Source organism: Myxocyprinus asiaticus, chromosome 11 (assembly GCF_019703515.2).
Source record: "Myxocyprinus asiaticus isolate MX2 ecotype Aquarium Trade chromosome 11, UBuf_Myxa_2, whole genome shotgun sequence".
Taxonomy (NCBI): Eukaryota; Metazoa; Chordata; class Actinopteri; order Cypriniformes; family Catostomidae; genus Myxocyprinus; species Myxocyprinus asiaticus.
This window is the reverse complement of record NC_059354.1, coordinates 48,956,549-48,977,882: the sequence shown is the minus strand read 5'-3', so window position 1 is coordinate 48,977,882 and position 21,334 is coordinate 48,956,549. Positions and strand designations below refer to the sequence as shown.

General features: G+C 37.2%; 1 protein-coding gene across 1 annotated transcript in view; it reads left to right on the top strand.

Moving 5' to 3' along the window:
- Positions 1–21,334, top strand: part of LOC127448217 (protein TANC1-like) — a 248,275-nt gene that overhangs the window by 193,769 nt on the left and 33,172 nt on the right. Inside the window, exons 14-17 of the mRNA XM_051710591.1 lie at positions 148–256; positions 3,889–4,011; positions 11,938–12,174; positions 19,406–19,591. Of these exons, the coding sequence (XP_051566551.1) occupies positions 148–256; positions 3,889–4,011; positions 11,938–12,174; positions 19,406–19,591 (655 nt within the window). The remainder of the gene's footprint in view (positions 1–147; positions 257–3,888; positions 4,012–11,937; positions 12,175–19,405; positions 19,592–21,334) is intronic.

Here is a 21,334-nt window from a genome sequence, read left to right as displayed (position 1 = left end):
GAATTATGCAGACCTTTTAGTTTCCAATTGATCTCATAGATGACATGACCAGGGTATGTTAATATGTTTGGAAGAATGTTTTTTTGCTGCTATATCTGAGTCTTATTCATTCATACATGCATTAACACAATGTGTGTTTCTCTGCAGGAGTGGTCATGCCCTGATTGCGTTCATGTTGTCCAGGCAGGAAGGGAAGTTAAACAGGCAGCAGACTATGGAGTTGGGCCACCACATCCTAAAAGCGCACATCTTTAAGGTACGTATATTTCTAGATTAACCTGTCTGGTGTAAGCTATTTTTGAGAGAATACATTTTAAAGACTGGAGACATTAAGTGCAATTTTGTTTCATGCTTGATAAGCTGCTGTTTTTAAAAAGTGTGCTCTCTCTGAACCATAATGTATGGGTTGCCTGTAGACTTTAAAATTGTTATTGGTATCAAAATTTGCATTTGAGCCAAAACATACCTGTTCACTGTTGGGGAGTAAACAATAAAATAGCCTTTCTAGTAACAAGCTACATTTTCCAATGAGTAGAACTGTAACCATTGGCATCATTTATGGGTGGGACAGGTGGGATATGTACCACTTTTTGAAATGGCTTTCTTCAGGTAAGTGTCTAATGCAGAAGAAACATTGCCAGCAGGAGTTTTAATATAGTTTGTGTGGGTTATAATAAGTGGCAATTCGATTGCTATGATGAGTGCTCGTTGCGGCTGTTATGACTAGTGTGTAATTTAGTTCAAATTAACTTGTTCATTCGCTTCACTATCTGTGCAGATCTAAGTTGTAATATTACATATATATTGTGGATATAGTGATTAAACACATGTATAAACAGGATGCATTTGAGTGAGGTAATTAACCCATTTTAAAGCGGTTCATTTTGCCAGCTTGTTTAACTCGCACTGAACACTGGAATATTGGATTAGATGAACCATGTCTAACATCATCTTCTATAAACAGATTTTTCTCTAGAATGATGTTTCTTCTTCTGTTTTTATCTTACACTGTTAATATCTTGCAGTATTTTTTTGTACTCATCATATTTTTGTCAGCAGTGTGCTTTTTAACCCTTATGCACTGTTCATCATTAAATCATGTTCCAGTTGTTCCCGGTCAAATGTGACCGGAAACTACAAACGTATAATTTTTTTAATTGTTATGAAAGAAATGTAACAAGTCTAAATTAAATCATGTAAAAGCACTATAGTTGTGCATTTTGGGTGGGTTTTGGGGTATTTAGACCTTATTATTTTTTATTTTTTTTACTATTTTATTTACCTATATGACCTTGAATTTGAGCTTGAAAATTTACTTTTTTCTTTAAACATATTTTTATGAATATTTTCTCAAATACTGAACCAGTCCTCATAAATTATATATATAGTTTGAAAGCTGAAAAGTCTCAAGAATCAAAGATCCATTTAAAAAATTTTTTAACCATATGAATTTCCAAGTATAAACACTAGATGGCTGCAGAGAGCTACTTATTCATCCCTGATTGAAGAGATGATTTCTAGATTTTGTCACAAGTTCAGCATTTAGATATACAGCTCTGGAAAAAAATTAAGAGACCATTACAAAATTATGTTTTATTCTATAAAGTACTGACAACGTTTCTCCCAAATTCCAAATACAAATTTTGTCATTTAGAGCATTTATTTGCAGAAAATGACAACTGGTCAAAATAACAAAAAAGATGCAGTGTTTTCAGACCTCGAATAATGCAAAGAAAACAAGTTCATATTCATTTTTAATCAACACAATATTAATGTTTTAACTTAGAGTTCAGAAATCAATATTTGGTGGAATAACCCTGATTTTCAATCACAGCTTTCATGCGTCTTGGCATGCTCTCTACCAGTCTTTCACATTGATGTTGGGTGACTTTATGCCACTCTTTTTCAAGCAGCTTGGCTTTGTTTGATGGTTTGTGGCCATCCATCTTCCTCTTGATCACATTCCAGAGGTTTTCAATGGGGTTTAAGTCTGGAGATTGGGCTGGCCATGACAGGGTCTTGATCTGGTGGTCCTCCATCCACCCCTTGATTGACTTGGTTGTGTGGCATGGAGCATTGTCCTGCTGGAAAAACCAGCAATCCTCAGAGTTGGGGAACATTGTCAGAGCAGAAGGAAGCAAGTTTTTTTCCAGGATAACTCTGTACGTGGCTTGATTCAAGCGTCCTTCACAAAGATGAATCTGCCCGATTCCAGCCTTGCTGAAGCACCCCCAGATCATCACCGATCCTCCACCTGATCGTCTAATGGTTAGATGGAGACCTGGAGAGGCCTTCAAGTCACAGTGTCTCGTACCCACTGTGAAATTTGGTGGAGGATCGGTGATGATATTGAGGTGCTTCAGCAAGGCTGGAATCGGCAATTTCTGAACTCTTCCTAAGTTAAAATATTAGTATTGTGTTGTTTAAAAATGAATATGAACTTGTTTTCTTTGCATTATTCGAGGTCTGAAAACACTGCATCTTTTTTGTTATTTTGACCAGTTGTCATTTTCTGCAAATAAATACTCTAAATAACAATATTTTTATTTGGAATTTGGGAGAAATGTTGTCAGTACTTTATAGAATAAAACAAACATGTTCATTTTACTCAAACACATACCTATAAATAGTAAATCCAGTGAAACAAAATTATTTGTATGAGGTTATTTTTGTCAGTTTTTGAATACCTGAAGTGTGTAAAATAACAAGTAATAACCCAATGTATCTCTGGTTGTAACAAGATTTGTGTGTGTGTGTGTGTGTGTGTGTGTGTGTGTGTACATGTTTATAGTAAAACCTGAGATCATCTACATTGTGGGGCCCAGCCAGCGGTCCCCACGATGGAAATGGCTTATTTGAAAATGTAAAAATTCAAAAAGGTGTCTACGGTTTAGGGTTAGAGTTAGGGGATAGAAATTATTGTTAGATCTGTATAAAATCCATAAAATGCATGGAAGTCTGTGGAGATTCCCCACAATGATATAAAAGCTAGTTTGTGTGTGTGTGTGTGTGTTTTGCACTCTTGATATTTCGTAGTCTAACCCCTTCATGTCTGTGTGTGTTTTTTCTGCATTGTGGCTGTTTTTTAGATTTTATATAATAAATAATGAAAAAAAATCTGTGATTTTCAGTGTTTCCCATTAATTTCCTATGGCAGCCATTTTGACTGGGAACAGTACAAGTGTACTTTATATATATATATCGCTTAGACTAATCGAATCAACTCCAATTTCTTTGTGTGTGTTCAGATATCAAATGGGCGAAAAAACACCAAGTCTCGTACCCGTCTGATAAAGGAAACCAGTTTCATTTGAAGAAACAAAATTGATTTTTTGTCAAAAATGATCAAAGTGCATGAGGGTTAAGAAAATAGTTTAATTATAATCGTGATGCATTCATTTTCATCTCGTATTCGTTATAGTTGGTCTAAATCAAAAAAAACATTGTCAGCGAATGTTTTCGTCAGTGATTTTGTTGACGAGATTAACACTGTTAGTAGACTTGTGATCATCAGTTAGGACATAGAGTTCTAACATAACAGAATAAAACAGTTTATTCAGTTTCACATTAATGTGTCTTCAATGGGTGTTCTCTCTTCAAAAAAGTCTCTTTTTTGCCACAATAACAGCATGATGCAAAGAGTGAATCAAATGCCAAGACGTGCTATTTTGCAGAAATGAAAGACACAATCCTTAGAAGACTACGTCAGTAGATCAGCTCAGACCTTTTTTGCGCATGCTATCAAGTTTGAACATGTTTGCACAAGAGGTTAAGCACTCAGAAGAGGAGTGACAACCAAATTTTTATGCAGTGTGAATGTGCACTATATGAATAAACTTAGTGTTGTACAGAGTTTCGATGTGTTGATTCTTGTGGTTTCTTTTGTAGGGTTTAAGTAAGAAGACCGGTGTGTCGTCCAGTGTTCTCCAGGCATTATGGATCTGTTGCAGTACTGATGGTTTATCTGCTGCTCTGGCCTCCCTGAGAAACCTCTACACATCCAATGTCAAGGTTTGAACACACAACACACTCTTGAAACTGGATTTCCACCTTAGCAGAAACAAGCGGCCTGTACTTGTGTATAATAATATTTTCCTGGACAAAGCTCTTTGCTACAAACTTATGTCTTAGATTCTAGTCTCTAGCTGTCGATTTGAGACAGTCCCTGGTGCTGATATGTTATTGCACCTAGACAGATGAGTCATAGACGAGCCAATTAGAGCGCAGTGTTTGCCACTGACCTTTGACCTCTTACGTGTCTACATCCCCACCAGAATGACTTTAAAGTTTCCCATGCAAACGTTTGATAATGAGACAGCATCATTAGAATTAGAGCTGCAACCAAGGCTCGAATTTGCGACCATTTTGGTCGCATATGCTCCCGAAATTTAATCTGTGCAACCTCAAAATATATTTGGGAGCATTTGTGCTAGTGCAGATAATTGTTGTGGTGCGACCTGTTTTCATTTCTCTACAAAACATTCACTAATTACTGCACTATGTGCCTGCTGTGAGCTGATACAGTGACTGCTCAACCGTTCTATTCAACATTACATAACCAATTAAACTTCATCTTTACATTCTTAACTTTAATGCAGATTTTAGATTGGTTAATATTAGCCGTCAATCACTCCCTTTCACCGCGCTCCGTTGTCATGTGACGGAGCTAACTAGCGCGCGAAATGTAAAGAGCTGAAGAGAGAAGATGAAAAGAACACTGAGCGATTTCTTTTGTAAGCAGCCTAAAGTTACAGATAATGTAACTCCTGGAGTTGGTGATGCCGATCATGTGGTGAATGTGGATCCACCAGCGGAAAAGAAGGCTTGCAGTTTTTTATGAAAATGGCTTAATGCACTGCTTTCACTGTAAAGCCTGTGGGACAGAGGTTGCAGGTAACACTGCGTTCGCCACTGATTCCACACATTTTAAGCGCGAGAGCTTGATTAAACACGGGGAGAGCGCCAAGCACAAGAAATGCCGGGACAAGTGTGTGGCAAAGAATTCAGGATCAGGTTCGATTGTTGAAGCTTTTAATCGTCAGGATGCTGCCAGAGCTGAACATGAAATTTAACACTGCCTACACCATCGCCAAAGAAGAGCTCGCCTTCACTAAATTTAAACCCATGTTACAGCTCATGAAAATGAACGGCGTTGAGATCAACATGACGTACCCAAATGACAAGTCATGCGCTAACATCATCGGCATGATAGCAGATACCATCTGTGGGAACACAGCAGTTAAAGTATCGTGAGCTCAGTACATCTCATTCATCATTGATGGAGACACCGATCTGTCTGTCAGTGTATGTCTGCATCCTGCTTGATGGACTGCCCACAAACTAGTGCTGGGAAGATCGGATCATTTTACTAACTTGAATCTTTGAGTCTCGTTCAGCAAAATGAACGAATCTTTTTTCAAGTCTTTTAGTTCATGTCGTTCATTTGAGCAGAATTAAATATGTTACATTTTCAATGGCCAAATCCCCCCCAACACGTCTACTTACGCAAACTTTGATTATAGTCCCAATAAGGAAAAATGTGTAATGCAGCCAAGAACAAATTATGAGAAACAAATGATTAGTTCACCTCTGGATTGAATCTTCTTGTCCGAGTCGTTCGTTCTTCTGTCACTTGACAAAAGAACGAATGACTCAGACCAGAAGACTCGAGAGGTGAACTAATCATTTCTGTTTCCTGTGTGAGCAATACATAGCATATACGGCTGTCACGTGACAAAAGAACGAATGACTCGGACCAGAAGACTCGAGAGGTGAACTAATAATTTCTGTTTCCTCTGTGAGCAATACATAGCATATACGGCTGTCACGTGACAAAAGAACGAATGACTCGGACCAGAAGACTCGAGAGGTGAACTAATAATTTCTGTTTCCTCTGTGAGCAATACATAGCATATACGGCTGTCACGTGACAAAAGAACGAATGACTCGGACAAAAAGAGTTGAAAGGTGAACTAATAATTTCTGTTTCCTTTGTTCGTTTGCGGTTTTCACGTAACAAACGAATGAAGGTTGCACAATGCACATGTGCGGTCAACACAAAATGAATGAATCACTCTCTGAGACTACTCGTTCTTCTGAGTCACATAAAAGATTCGTTCAAAATGAACGAATCGTTCATGAACGACCCATCATTACCACAAACATCCTCGTCGTACATGTAGAGGTGGAACACGCCAATGTTGATGGTGAGGATGTTTTTTAAAAAATACATAGCCTATTTAGTATTATATAAATTGTAGTTGTGGTGCTCCTTAATTTTCGGTGGGTGCTCCTAAATTTTTGCTGGTGCTCCTAACGTTCTGATGTTGAGAGCACCAGTGCTACCAAGTAAAAAAGTTAATTTCGAGCCCTGGCTGCAACTAACGATTATTTTGATAATCGATTAATCTAACGATTGTTAGAACGACTATTCGGTGATTATTGCAACGATTAATCATTAGCTCTTAACCGATTATTCAGCTTGTGAATGTTTCTTGGGGTCTTAAACACATGTTATGATTATGCCTGTGAAGAACAAACATTGAAAAAAAGCTGCCATGAATTCTCAGATTAATGCTGCATGTCCTCACACCATTGTTTTGATCCATTTCCATTTTTCGTGTAAGATTCAAAAATGAAAACTGTAAAATGCAAAGGATGCTTGGCATTTTAAGTAATTACCAAGCACTTTTAGATTCGTTAAATAAAGTAAAAGTCATCTAATAGTAGAGTCGGACCAGTGATTGTTTTTTGGTAGATAATGTGTGTTATTGAGGACACACTGCTGTAATGAGACACCAGAGTAATTATCAACAGAAATGATGGACTTTACCTTCAAGCTAAAATTATCTTATTTTTCTCCTTCGCTATTAACATTCATCTTAACGTCCCCCTCCGCACCGTTCTTCCTCCCAGCACAATGTGACAGTGTGTTCTTCTTTTTGATGCGTACTGACTGAAAACACCATTGATCATAGTGACAGTGTCATACAACACTTCCACTCTGTGTAGCAATTAATTGTGTTGCTGTTCTTATTGGGTGAATCCCATTGAAACACGTCCAGGTCACATTTCACCCCAAAATCAAAAGACAAAACATGAGAAATGATATGTTGCATAAGGAAAATGAAGCCTACTTGAGGACCATTACGGTTTTTTTGCAGTAAGATTTCCAGGTTCAATCCAAGTTAAGCTCAATCGACTGAATTTTTGGCATATGTCGATTACCACAAAATTAAATTAATTTCGATTCGTCCTTCCTTTTCTTTAACCTCGTGCGACCCCACGACCACATGTTTGGACGTAGTATTTTGGCTTCGCTATACGCAACGCATAATTTTAATGAATTTAAACTGATTGAATACTGTTCACAACACTCTACACTTACACTGTCATTTAAGTGTTAAACGTCTGCCACACCGAGTCACGTGACAACAGCGTGACGTTGATTTCCATGAAGCGCTACTTCGGGCGCAGCACCAATAAAAGTGCCTCTGGTAAGAAACCTCTTAAGTTTTTTGATTGAAACCTGTTTGGTTGTAATGAGTAGCATCTCTAGTTTCATTTGATATGCAGCTTTAAAAAATTCATTCATTTAAACATGCAAGTCCACATATGTGGAAAATTGGACATTATTCCCTCAAAAGTTGAAAAAACACGTTAGTCATTTTGAGTAATTTTCAACTAACACACCTGTGGGTCATTTTGCTCCATTTTAATATAAAATTTGTTATATTTTATTTTGTTATCACTGTACAATACGGTTCTATTCATTAACGTTAGTAAATGCATTCCTATATATTTACTGTGTATTTTCACATTGAGAATAAATGTATTCATGCAAAAGCTGAAAAATGTTGCTTTCAGAGGCTTTATACGGAGTTAGGATGAAAATAAGGTGCATTTTGAACTGTTCTGAGACCAGTGCAGACAGACAGCACACTGGAGGTTAAGTCATTCACTAAATAGGGAGCAAGGGAGCATCCTATAGCTCTCTATGCAGTTAAGTGCATTCACTCCTAAAATGTGATCTAAAGTTCAGTTTCAGGCTGCAGATGATGTTTGGATCACTCAACATGTTTGACAGACATGTGACAATGATAATCAGTACATAGATTTAGAATTTATAATGTATCATTTTATTTTAACATGGCTGGCTGTGATTGGATGATGCTGGACATTACTTTGAATCAGAATTATTTATTCAGCTTTATAGAAAATCAGCTGTAATGTCTGTAACGTCTCAAAAACATGAATAATCAACACTCCTGGACACATCATAAACTATTTGATTAAAAAAATCTGACTTTCTATAGCTTGGTATTATTTAAAATTTCACAACTTAGTCCCACTGTCCACATACAGTATGTGGACATACATTTTTGGGAAAACTATTTGCTCTAGAAATGTATTTATTTATTTTTTGCTTATATATTAGGTGCTACTAGTTACAAATCAAAAAGCGAAATGGAAAACGCACACAGCAGTCACATTCGGGTCTCAGCACAATTTTGGGTTACAGTGAAGCACTTACAATGGAAGTGAATGGGGCCAATCCGTAAACGTTAAAATACTCACCGTTGCATAAGTATCGCCACAAGACATAAACAATATGCGTTAATGTGATTTTATCACAGCTAAATCATGTTAACATGTATATTGTTTATGTCTTGTGGCTATTCATTTAAAACAGTGTGTATTTTAACGTTTACGGTTTGGCCCCATTCACTTCCATTGTAAGTGGCTCAGTATAACACAGATTTCTGCTGTTTTAAATAAACGAGAGACGAGTCAAAGTACATTTTTGTTGTAATCAAACTTTTGCCACAAATTCTGTCGATTGTACTGCACTTGTATTAAACTCAGAACTTTCCTTGAAGCACATTTCCTCCCCAAATTCTCATTACCGTAATGCACCTGGACGTTTTACTTTCGAGATTTTTTTGTTTGTTTTTGTTTTTTTCATTCCTAATATTCTCAGAGATGGTTCTCATTAGCTTTGCGTTACAGTAATGTAGTGTTTTTAACTGTATATTAATAAAAATAGTTGTTGAGATCCATGCACTTTAAAGGCATTACAACAAATACATGAAGTATTAATACATTTTCATCTGAGATTTTAACAAGATTCCCCAGTTAGGACGGTGCAACCTAGTGGAAGTTTTTTCGCCACTCATCCTACAAAATTCAAAAGTCAAGTTCTCAGATGGTCCTCAGACCATGCCAGAGAAAAAAAGGATTTAAATTCATTTGGCTGTTACAGTAACAGTATTGTTTCTGCAGTGTTCTGCATTATTTTGCAGTTGGCACACCTGTCGGTAGTCCAGAGCAGTGGGTAACCCAAGGGTTGTGTGTTCGAACCCCACCAAGGCTAGTCTATAAATTGCATCTGCATCTGTCTGTTGTGCTTTTAAATGTAGCTGTTTGGCCCAGTAATTTCTGCTTGCAGCTATATATATATTTCTTTGTTCTTTTTGTTTTCTTGATCTGCTCCCTTTCTTTCCCAAGTTGGTGTCTAAACATCCTCATGTGGTTTGGGAAAATTAAACAAATTTCATTTCCAATCGTTCTCAGCATCTCTGGTGCCGCACAGCCGCTGCTGCTGCACAGCCGCTTCTGATTAAACATTTGTTATTCAAAAGCAGAATTGCAGGCTGATTAATGACTGGCACACAATGTGCTGCGGCACACTGGAGCACTTAATGAGTTAGTGAATTGTGATCAGCGTGCTGTGTCAATCAGCAGTTTGTTCTTAGTGAACTTTAAACGTAGGATGATGCGCTGCTTCAGAGAGAAAGACTGGAGATTAGAGGTGGGGAAAAATAAATGAGTCCATATTCAACCTTAACTGTAAATAACTATTGATTAGTGGTGGTGATTTTGATTCATTTCTGTAATTCAAGTCTTTTGAATCCCTTCACCAAAAAGATTAATTCATATTCGTTCATTGATTCGTTCATAAACCATTTCTGCAAATTACGTCTTGGTGCCTGTAGATGGCGCCATATCTACAAGCATTTTTGCATTGAACCAGAACAAGTCTAATTATCCTTAATTCATTAATTGCTTGTCTACAACTGATCTTATTTGCATTTCACCCCTTTCTCTCTTGTTGAACGCGATTGACTCACATGCCGAACTGAAACAACGAGATACCTCTTCTCGTTCAGTCAGTCGACAGATCCTCATTCACGAACGACATGGACATGAGTCGTTCATTTAGTTCGCTAATGAGTATACCGGTACATTCAGTTCATTCATAAATGAGACTTATCTTGTTCAGACTCAAATGAACAACTCGATTGGTTTAGTGAAGGGTGTATTCGTTCAATGGGTTGAACCAAATGAAATGCTGCCTCACAGTCCGCACTCAAATGCTATTGGCTCAGCCTTTACAGGCATGAAGAGTCAGTCTCATGCTTTAAAAATAGCTCATTGGCTTCAAAAGGGAGAGACGTCAGTGAATGAGATATATGAGTCAGTGTATGGAGGTGACTTAAAGGGATAGTTCACCCAAAAGTGAAAATTCTGTCATCATTTACGCACCCTCATGCCATCCCAGATTTACATGATTTACTTTCTTCTGCTGAACACAAATTAAGATTTTTAGAAGAATATCTCAGCTCTTTAGGTCCATACAATGCAAGTGAATGGGTGTCAACATTTTGAAGCTCCAAAATCCACATAAGGGCAAAATAAAAGTACTCCAGATGACTTTGGTGGTTAAATCCATGTCTTCTGAAGCGATTTGATAGGTGTGGGTGTGAATTTATGACATAAAAATGACTTAAATATTGATCTGCTTCTTACTCACACATATCAAATCGTGTCTGAACACATGGATTTAACCTCAGGAGTCATATGGATTACTTTTATGCTGCCTTTATGTGGATTTTGGAGTTAAACATTTTTTGGCACCCATTCACTTGCATTGTGAGGAACTACAGAGCTGAAATATTCTTCTAAATATCTTAATTTGTGTTCTGCAGAAGAAAGGTCATACACATCTGGGATGGCATGAGGGTGAGTAAATCATGAGAGAATTTTCATTTTTGGGTGAACTATCCCTTTAAATGATTTGTTCAAAAAGACTGACCCATTCACAAACGAAACATCACTACTGTTGATCCTTTGCTAAGCTCCGCCCCTTTGTTTACCGGACAAGCTTTACAGAGCATCCCATCTGAATGAAAAGGAGTTTTTCATAAACGGCGCAATTTTTGATAAAATGTGCTCATGAAGTGGTAATATTTAAATAAATATTATTTAGGCATTGACCTTTTGTGACAACATCCTCCCACTATATGGGGTAAGTTGTCACAATGGAACCTGCTATTAAACCAGTGCTGTAAGTTTCATGTGATCATTGGGGACACGCGTTCCCCCGTCACATCCACCAGCAAAAACAAAATCGATGCCTGCATTAAACAGCCTATTATTGGCTTTTAGCAAAAAGTAAAGCAATTATAAAGCACAAAATGAATCATTAAGCAACAAAAATTGAAAAGTTTACATACAGAAATATCAAAATAATGTTTTGGCCAACAAATATTGTAAATTCAAAAATTATAATACAACGTCACACTTGTGCAACCCTGACTGAAAGATACCTTTGTCATAAGAACACATTTAAACCTTTCGATAAAAATCCTTAATGTGTGCCAGTGTGGTTTGATTATGTTCACTTTTTTTACCCAAGATCTATAACACATATGATCATGGTGGAAAGTTACTTTGGAGGGTAATTGCCGATGTGTTTGAAAACAACATACAAAACCTCTGCAAAAAAAAAAAAAAAAAAAACACACATTTGATGTTATAGGACATTTGGCTCCAAATTTTATCGTTGCGGATATATAGGCCATGTGATAACTAGCCTCGGTCTTTCCTATACTATAGAGACTGATATTGCTTAAACTGTTTAATACCTGTCCACAGGTGAGTCGTTTGCTGATGCTGGGTGGGGCGAATGTCAACTATCGTACGGAGGTGTTGAACAACGCCCCAGTGCTCTGCGTCCAGTCTCACCTGGGTCATCAAGAGATGGTCGCCCTGCTGCTGGAGTTTGGGGCGAATGTTGACGTGCTTTCAGAGAATGGCATGAGTTCACTGTGTTACGCATCGGCTGCTGGGCATCTGGGACTGGTCAGTCTGCTCTGTAAGAGAGGAGCCAAGGTGAGAGAACTTTGTAATACACTGACTACAAATAACTTTCATTTATGAATCCATTTAGAATCCTTCATATGGATGAATTCATTCTAGAGGTCGACCTGTAGTCGTTTTTGCCAATATGATAACTCCAGCGACCTCATCTCATTCATTTTCAATTAGAGTTGGCGACTTTTGGCAACAGAACAAAGCTGATAAAAGTTTAACTTTATGCAAATGAGGAGCGACTTTTGGGACGTCACCCGTCACCCGTCTCCTATGAGATAATGGAGTTGAGTGCTGGCAGAGATGTTTCTGTGAGCGATTTTTTTTTTTACTGTTCTATATGTTTTGTTTGTAACCACATACGTGAATATAATAAAAAAATTGTCGGCCATCTGAGTGAGTTTGATTTGTTCATTGATAGATCGTTAATTTTATTGATGTTATGATGTATTGAGCACAGCTGCAGTTTCATTTTTAGGGACATGAAAACTGATGCCTTGTCAAATTAGAATGAAATCTTAGTTTTACTGGCAAAATACCTCACCTGTGATCAGATTTTCAAAAGATATGCCCAGACATGCAGTCCACCAATAACATTAGAGAGACAGCAGTAGAAACGCTCACAGTACAGAGACTAGCGACATCAAGCGATAAAGTCGCTGCATGTGTTTACAGGGCTTAAGGTGGTGGAAAGGGCCGATAAACGATTAATCAACCTATAGTTAAAAAAAAAAAAAAAATCGTCTTTCCATACTGCAACAGTACAGACATTTTCCACCATCGGGCCGAACGGTTCGGAGCATGGTACGGTTAAAGTAGCATTTCCACTGGAGCACGGTTCAGCAGCATATGAACCGTTCTCGGCCCGGAGTTCTTGGCATGGTTAGCTAACCGTACTCAACCGTTCTCAACCGTGCTGGTAGAATGGCTCTAGTACGTGCCGACTCGTTTAGTGAATCTTCATGATTTTATAATGATGGTTTTAACTAGTGTTGTGGACTACATGTATTTTCTACACACCTTTTTCATCAGGGAAGTGGATTACTAGCTCATTTAAACTCAAAATACATCAATATATTCTCATATACTATTTTCATATAATACTTACTATATATAATATTTTGTCAATTTTAGCTAGTCTGGGAACTTCGTGTAATGGCAAATGTTCTTTGTTATTGCGGGTTCACTCATACATGCAGATTTAATGACACGCTGTGACAGTGGAGGAGACGTGAAGGATATATTCTGTTACTGTGGAGATTATATAATGGCAGCTGTGCATTTGGAGATGTATCGACTGCTTCAAGCTTTTCGAGCACTTGTTTTGCCTGCTGTCAATATGAAGAAAAGCGACCGGATTACCTCAGATTCACAGTTTGAGGAAAAATGTGAGAAATTATAAGAAATTGCAAGCTACAGTAAATAATGCAGAGATTGGAAGAATTTGCATAAATTCGACCGATTAATCAACCAGAATCGAAGATCTGGTGCATAATGTGGGACTTTTAACCATAAACAAGCCTGAAACACACCGAGGACTATTATTTTGCAATGATGGAGACTTTGCTCCTATAATGCTCTATATTTAAAGAAATATTCCAGGTTCAGTACAAGTTAAGCTCAATCGACAGCATTTTTTGCTTTTTATTTTTATTTTTTGCTTCTTTTTTTATTTTAGCAAATAAAATTAAACCTAAAAGATTCTTTTGCATTGTGACACCACCCTCATGACAATTAAGGACAACCCCCCACCCCAAGCCAATTCTCATTACCATAATGCAAAAAATCGCATTTTCATTATTGTAATGCTAAACAATGATATTGTGATGCGGAGGAGGGCGGGGCTAGGCTGTGACTATGCACGGCCGACCCCCAGTCGGGCTAATCAGCCAAGGAGAGGGATAAGAGATAAGAGAGGGATCATTTTTGTTTAAGTTCTTATTAAAATATTACTTCGACTGTTCAGCCGGTTCCCGCCTCCTCCTCATCACAGATATATTTATAACACCAGAACTTGAATTTGAAAAAGCCTCCGAATTCATAATCCTGAAAAAAGACTGAGTGTAATTTGAAGTTATCGACAATTTTTGCTGTTAATTTGAAATATTTGAAAATATTTTGTGTGAATTTACCTCAAAAAATTTCAGGTTGTGAAATTCAGGTCTCAGTATTCAGGCTGTTGAATACGGGTTGAGAAATTCAGGTGGCAGAATTCGAGGATGACATCCGGGAATGCAAAGAAGAGCAAACAAGTGTCGATGTAATCCATCTCTCTCTTGGACAATCACAAAGTGAAACAGCTCAAAAGTCATTCTAAACAACTGTGACAACAACACTGTGAAAACACAAAAAGGTATACTTTAAGGATACTTATTAGAATGTTTCAATAATGTGTTTTGAAGAAACGATCAACTTAATCAGTAAATTGGATTCTTCACCTAACAGCTTCATCAAAGTTTCATCAAGAACCTTATTTCATAATCATATGGGTAAAGGACATTTACCAGTGGAAACGAATAATCAAACTACATCATTTTAACTGCAAGTCTGCAAAAAAATAAATAAAAATGTAGTAGTCGTATTAGTAGAAGACACACACACTGGTGGCCAAAAGTTTAGAATAATGTACAGATTTAGCTGTTTCAGAAGGAAATTGGTACTTTAATTCACCAAAGTGGCATTCATCTGATCACAGAGTATAGTCAGGACATTACTGATGTCAAAAACAGCAACAGATGCTGCACACTGGTGGTGGTTGAGGAGAGTCCCCTGTTCACGGTGTGACCACCAAAATCTGTACATTATTCCAAACTTTTGGCCCCCAGTGTGTATATATATTATAAATACATTTCTCCACCTTCAGAGAACAACTGTGTGTTTAATCATTACATCCATGGTAATATGAATCGGGTAGATAGCTACCTCTTGTTACTGTAAATAAGTGAAATGATACAGCCTACGGCCTTTACCCGTTTTGTAAGTATGTGTTGCATATCTTGGCTGTTTGATAATATTTATTGTATTTCACATTCTCTTGCACATTTGAACCAGTGCTGAATGAAAATATAGTGATCTTCGAATGTACAACACACATTCTGTACCAAATTGTTTACATTACCAGTCTGGATTGCTTGATACATGCCACCTCACTTTTTAATATTTTTATCAAAATACTGGATCGTCTAATCTCATATTTATTACATATGTAGACTACTGATGATTTGTCAGTGTCTTATTATGTTTATTTTATGATAATACAAATCTGGGCTCCATATATACTTTATAGAAGTGTTCTGTAATATGTGCATTTGCATTGTAGCCTACCCCTTACTAAAATCAGACAGCAGTATTGTGGTATAGTTTCTTTTGTCTTGCATGTAATGCATGCATGAAAGATCAAAATAGAAAATTGATCATTACACGAGTAATTTAACCTTAAATGTCAGTCTTTTTGTTCCTCACATTTTCTTTTAAGTATTAACAATAAAAAAAATTTTTAAAAAAGGCATATAAAGTATTTTTTGTAATTTCCTGTAGCTATTATTAATCAGGACACTCAATTCGTACAGATACAAAAAAAAATAATAATAATTACGGTAATGCATGAGCATATTGACCTGTTTTATGTGACATCACTGTATGATGATTACTTTCAGACAGAGTGCTGCGCTGTGGGATGCAACAAAAGCCAGTGACATTTTTGTTTCTATTTATAAATCTTGAAAAAGTGATACTGCTGTTTAGTATCACTTTCCAGAGCTAACATTTTATTATCCTAATAATCCCCCTCCATTAATTGACTGTATAACTCTACTCCGTCCTCTCCACCAATAGCTGGTGTGTGGTGAGTGTACTGGTGCACTATGGCTGCCATCACACACTGGTGGAGGTTGAGGAGAGTCCCCTGTTCACTGTGTAAAGTGCTTTGAGTGTAGTGTCAGAAAAGCACTACATAAATGTAACATTCATTCTTCTTTCATTAAAGTTTTATCTTTCAAGTGACACGGCTTCATTTCACCCAAGTCAAGCAGCGATGAAGGTGGAGAACAGAGATATAACACCTGTTGGTTTCTGCTTTATTTAGACATGTCAGTTACCTGTGCACATGTCAAATACAGTATATATATATATATATATATATATATATATATATATATATATATATATATATAATTATATAACACAATGGAGTCGCATACAGTTAAACTGAAAATGCACATAGGACTATGTTAAGTTCATAACACCCAGACTATGTCATGATTGTAACACATTATAATAAAATAAAAAAAAGCACTATAATGTCAATTTACAGTATGTTTTATTATGTGTATATACTAATTTTGGTCAATAAACAACACTTAAGGAGGGGGCCTGGGTAGCTCAGTGAGTATTGACGCTGACTACCACCCCTGAAGTCGCAAGTTCGAATCCAGGGTGTGCTGAGTGACTCCAGCCAGGTCTTCTAAACAACCAAATTGGCCCGGTTGCTAGGGTGGGTAGAGTCACATGGGGTAACCTCCTTGTGGTCGCTATAATGTGGTTCTCGCTCTCGGTGGGGCAGGTGGTGAGTTGTGCGTGGATGCCGTGGAGAATAGCGTGAAGCCTCCACACGCGCTACGTCTCCGCGGTAACGCGCTCAACAAGCCACATGATAAAATGCGCGGATTCACGATCTCAGACGTGGAGACAACTGAGATTCATTGAGGCGAGTCACTACGCCACCACGAGGACTTAGAGCGCATTGGGAATTGGGCATTCCAAATTGGGGAGAAAATAACACATAAGATTATGAAGCACAGACTTTATTCACACCGCCAGACTACAATTAGTAAACATTAGTCATAAACTGCCTCGGTTGCATTCACTTTTTTTGTGTTCTTCATGAGTTAAAAGCAGCTCTTGCATTAATACAGACGTGATCATCACAGACATTTTGTAATTAATCAGACCACAAAACAACACAAAAACATTTGAAACTTCTGAATGAGAGTTGTTTACGGTGATGTACCGCTGAGATTGGCCAATGTTCTGGATCAACTGGAGATTGTGTTATCTGGGCATGTACACATGCATGTGAATAATTTTACTTGCCTTTTCAGAAGATCTGTTCAATGTCAAGTCAACCTTTATATATGGAGCACATTTAAAAACAACAGAAATTGCCCCAAAGTGCTTTACAGATCAAACAAAAACAGATTGATTTAAAATTAAATATAAAACATAAAATAAATAAAAACATTTAAAATACAACATCATGTATTTATCTATTTCAAACTATTCAGTGTGAATTGCCAAGGAGCAAAGAAAAGACATTTTGCACATTATTAAAAATGTAGGGTATATAGTATATATTTACTGCTATATGTGTATTATATAAACAGTATATTCATTAATTCATTTAAAATGACTTTTGTGTTGTTTCCATCACTTTGTGATTGTCCAAGAGAGAGATGGATTACATCGACACTCGTTTGCTCTTCCTTGCATTCCCGGATGTCATCCTCGAATTTTGCCACCTGAATTTCTCAACCCGTATTCAACAACCAGAATATTGAGACCTGAATTTCATGACCAGGAATTTACCACTTGAATAATAAAAACTTGAATTTCACAACCTGAATTTTTTTTAGGTGAATACACATTTTATATTTAAAATTAACAGCAAAAATTTTCGAAAACATCAAATTACACTTTTTTCAAGATCATGAATTCGGAGGCTTTTTCAAATTCAAGTTCTGTTGATATAAAAATGACACCATATATATTATTTAAATTGTGAAGTATTTATACAGCATGGTAGGATTTATTGTACTTCCTATAATTTGTTTTATTAAAATAACTGTATTGCATTAATACGGTTATACAGCAAAAGAAAATACATACAGTACTGTGCAAAAGTTTTAAGCACTTGTGAAAAATGTTGCATGGTGAGGATGTCTTCAAAAATAATGACATAAATAGTTTTCATTGATCACTTAATGTCATACAAAGTCCAGTAAACACAAAAAAGCTAAATCAATATTCAGTGTGGCCATCTTTGCCTTTAAAACAGCCCCAATTCTCCTAGATACACCTGGACACAGTTTTTCTTGGTTGTTGGCAGATAGGATGTTCCAAGCTTCTTGGAGAATTCACCACAGTTCTTCTATATATTTAAGCTGTCTCAGTTGCTTCTGTCTCTTTATGTAATCTCAGACTGACACGATGTTCAGTGGGGGTCTCTGTGGGGGCCATGACATCTGTTGCAGGGCTCCCTGTTCTTCTATTCTAATCTTTTCTATTTGCAAAAGTAATGTTTGGGAGTCTAACATGTATTTTTCCTATTGACACACTAAAGCTGAAGATATACATAACTATCTTAAGATAAATGCTTTTGTGAAACATCTTATGTGCCTAAAACTATTGCACAGTACTGTATGTAATAATAAGCTAACAAAAATAACCATTAAAGAGAAAAACAAAGAAAAGTCAAATGTTTCGGGGTGTTATGGTAATGAGACTTGAAGGGGGAAATTAGATTAATTGACATGAAAACTGTCACAATCAAAAAAAACAAAAAAAAACATTAATTTATTTTTATTGAAAATGTTTTAGTTTTCACAAAAAAAAAACAGCATGCACAAATAACAGACACCATCCTCTGGGACATAAAAAAAAAAAAAAAAAAAAAAAAAAAAAGCACCCCAATGCTTTTAAGTTCAAATTTGGCCTGTTTTTGGCATAATATTGGTTACCATATAAATGTATTTAGATTCTACTTGCACTGTAGAATAAAGTTGTTCTAATACTCAGAGGAATAAAAAAAACCAAAAAAAAAAACAGCAACTTTCAGCATAGATTTTTGCAGATAACCAATAATTCCAAAAGTCTAACTATAATTCATTCTTACATGAGTCAGCATGAAACATTGTGTGCAGTCCATTTATGTGTGTGAGTGAAACAACATATTCAACACGAATGTGAGGAATTAAATGGATGGTGAAGGCGTTACATACCACAGCCAGGTGGTTTGAGGGGAAGGGTTGAAAAGTAAAAGGGATTTGTAACATCATCTGAAATGGGATGTGTGTCTTTACTAATCTATTTAATGTTCCTTGAAGAAAAGTTAAAGAACTGTAACATGCATAATGTAGGAGTAATGGAATGTCTGTGTTTTTGTATTGAGCTTTTAAAGTGTATCTCACTGATGTGTACTTATTCCCCCAAACCTATGCAAACCTTAATTAACTCTCGACTCTTTGTTTGCGGTCAGGTGGATCACGTGGACAAGAGCGGTCAGTGTGCATTAGTGCATGCGGCTCTGCGGGGTCATCCCGAGGTCATTACGTGTTTGCTGGAGTTGACCTGGAGTGATGAAGGTCATCAGATGGACCTCAGCCTGAAGAACAAAGCACTGCAGCAGGGACTCATAGCAGCCTGCAGTATGGGACATATACATGTAAGCACACACACATACTCTTCTGCACACACTTGCAAGTATCAGAAATTAACTGGAGTAATGTATTTTTTCTAACCAACTTTTTCTATTGCAATTCAATCAATAAATCTGTTTACGTACATGAGTGTGCTCACACAATGGAGAGTATTTTGCTTATATTTATTAAATGTTACTGGATGTTTTTACTGTCTAGTTGAATTAATCTGGTCAAACTGTATATATTTTCAAGTTCTATGTCTCAAGCATCGATATAAGGCCTCTGTTTAACTATTGAAATCTCATAGCGAAAGTTATTTAGTAATCTGTATCAATACACATTAATAACCAGTGTTGGGAAAGTTACTTTCAAAAAAGTAATCCACTACTGATTACTTTTGCAAATAAAAATTTAAATTAGATTACTAATTACTTTGAAGTTACTTTCAAAACCCAATCAAACCTGCGGAAAACAAAAACAAATGTGACACTAATAGCTCTTTTATTACTTTAATATAGACTGAAATATTAACCAAATTACAGCAATATGATAAAGACAGCAACTTGGCTAAAGTTGGATCCAATGCATTTCTAAAAATGCAACTTAACTTCTTATCTCAAATTTGATGTAGTAATATCTTCAGGTGTGTGTGTGTGTGTGTATCTGCTGTCTACAACCTTCTTATCTGTGTGTGGCATGTATGTGTACCGTAAGCTTGTTTACCTTTGTTTGTGTTGGTGTGAAAGACAGAAAAAGAATACTAATGAACTGAAAGCATTTCTGAAAACCCATTTGCAGACAGCTTTGATAGTAAAACCATTGTGTATTTGAATGCTTGTTCTTTCTTTTTGGTGTGCATATACAGGTTTGCTTGTTTGTTGCATCATGCATGTCTGTGTGCATGTATGTCTGTTTGTGTGTGTACATGTGCAGCATGTGTGTGTTTACACAACTTTACAGCGAGGTGGATTATTTCTACCTCCCTGCTTGTGCTCGGACGAATTGAGTGTCCTCTATCACTTGCGCATCTGTAACGCTTTAGCACTGTGTTTGCGTTTTATTGTGTACAGTACATAAAGAACTTACAAGAGCCGTTTGCTTAGCGACATCTTTTTCAAGACGCCGTTCTGCAAATGCTCCCACCTTATGAGCGATATATCCCTCTATCAGACGGGAACGAGCGCTGTTTTCCATATACACCCGTAACCGATACCCTCTCCTCCCGCGGCAGCTACAGAGGGACATCCTAAGGGAGATGCGCGAGGATGGGGCAGAGCATGGATATTTAAGGAGGATTTGTCGGCAGCCCAGCCTTGCGTGCCTCAGCCAGGGCTGGGAGCACGCTGACACAGAGCTCGCTGAGATTGATTGTGAACGCATGAAATCTTGAAAGGCTTTACTTTCGTTTTAAATTTGAATAAACAACAACACTCCGCTGCATCCATAGTAACGCCACTCACTCATCTGCCGTCGCCTCGATACGTGTCCTCTATGCCATGGTGGTTTGTTACAGCGCATGCTCATTTGCTGACACAGCAGCACACATAAAGGTACCAACATAGGAATCAGTACATCTGAAAATGCAATCTACTAGAGGGCCTGGGTAGCTCAGTGGTAAAAGACGCTAACTACCATCCCTGGAGTTCGCTAGTTCGAATCCCAGGGTGTGCTGAGTGACTCCAACCAGGTCTCCTAAGCAACCAAATTGGCCCGGTTGCTAGGGAGGGTAGAGTCACATGGGGTAACCTCCTCGTGGTCGCTATAAT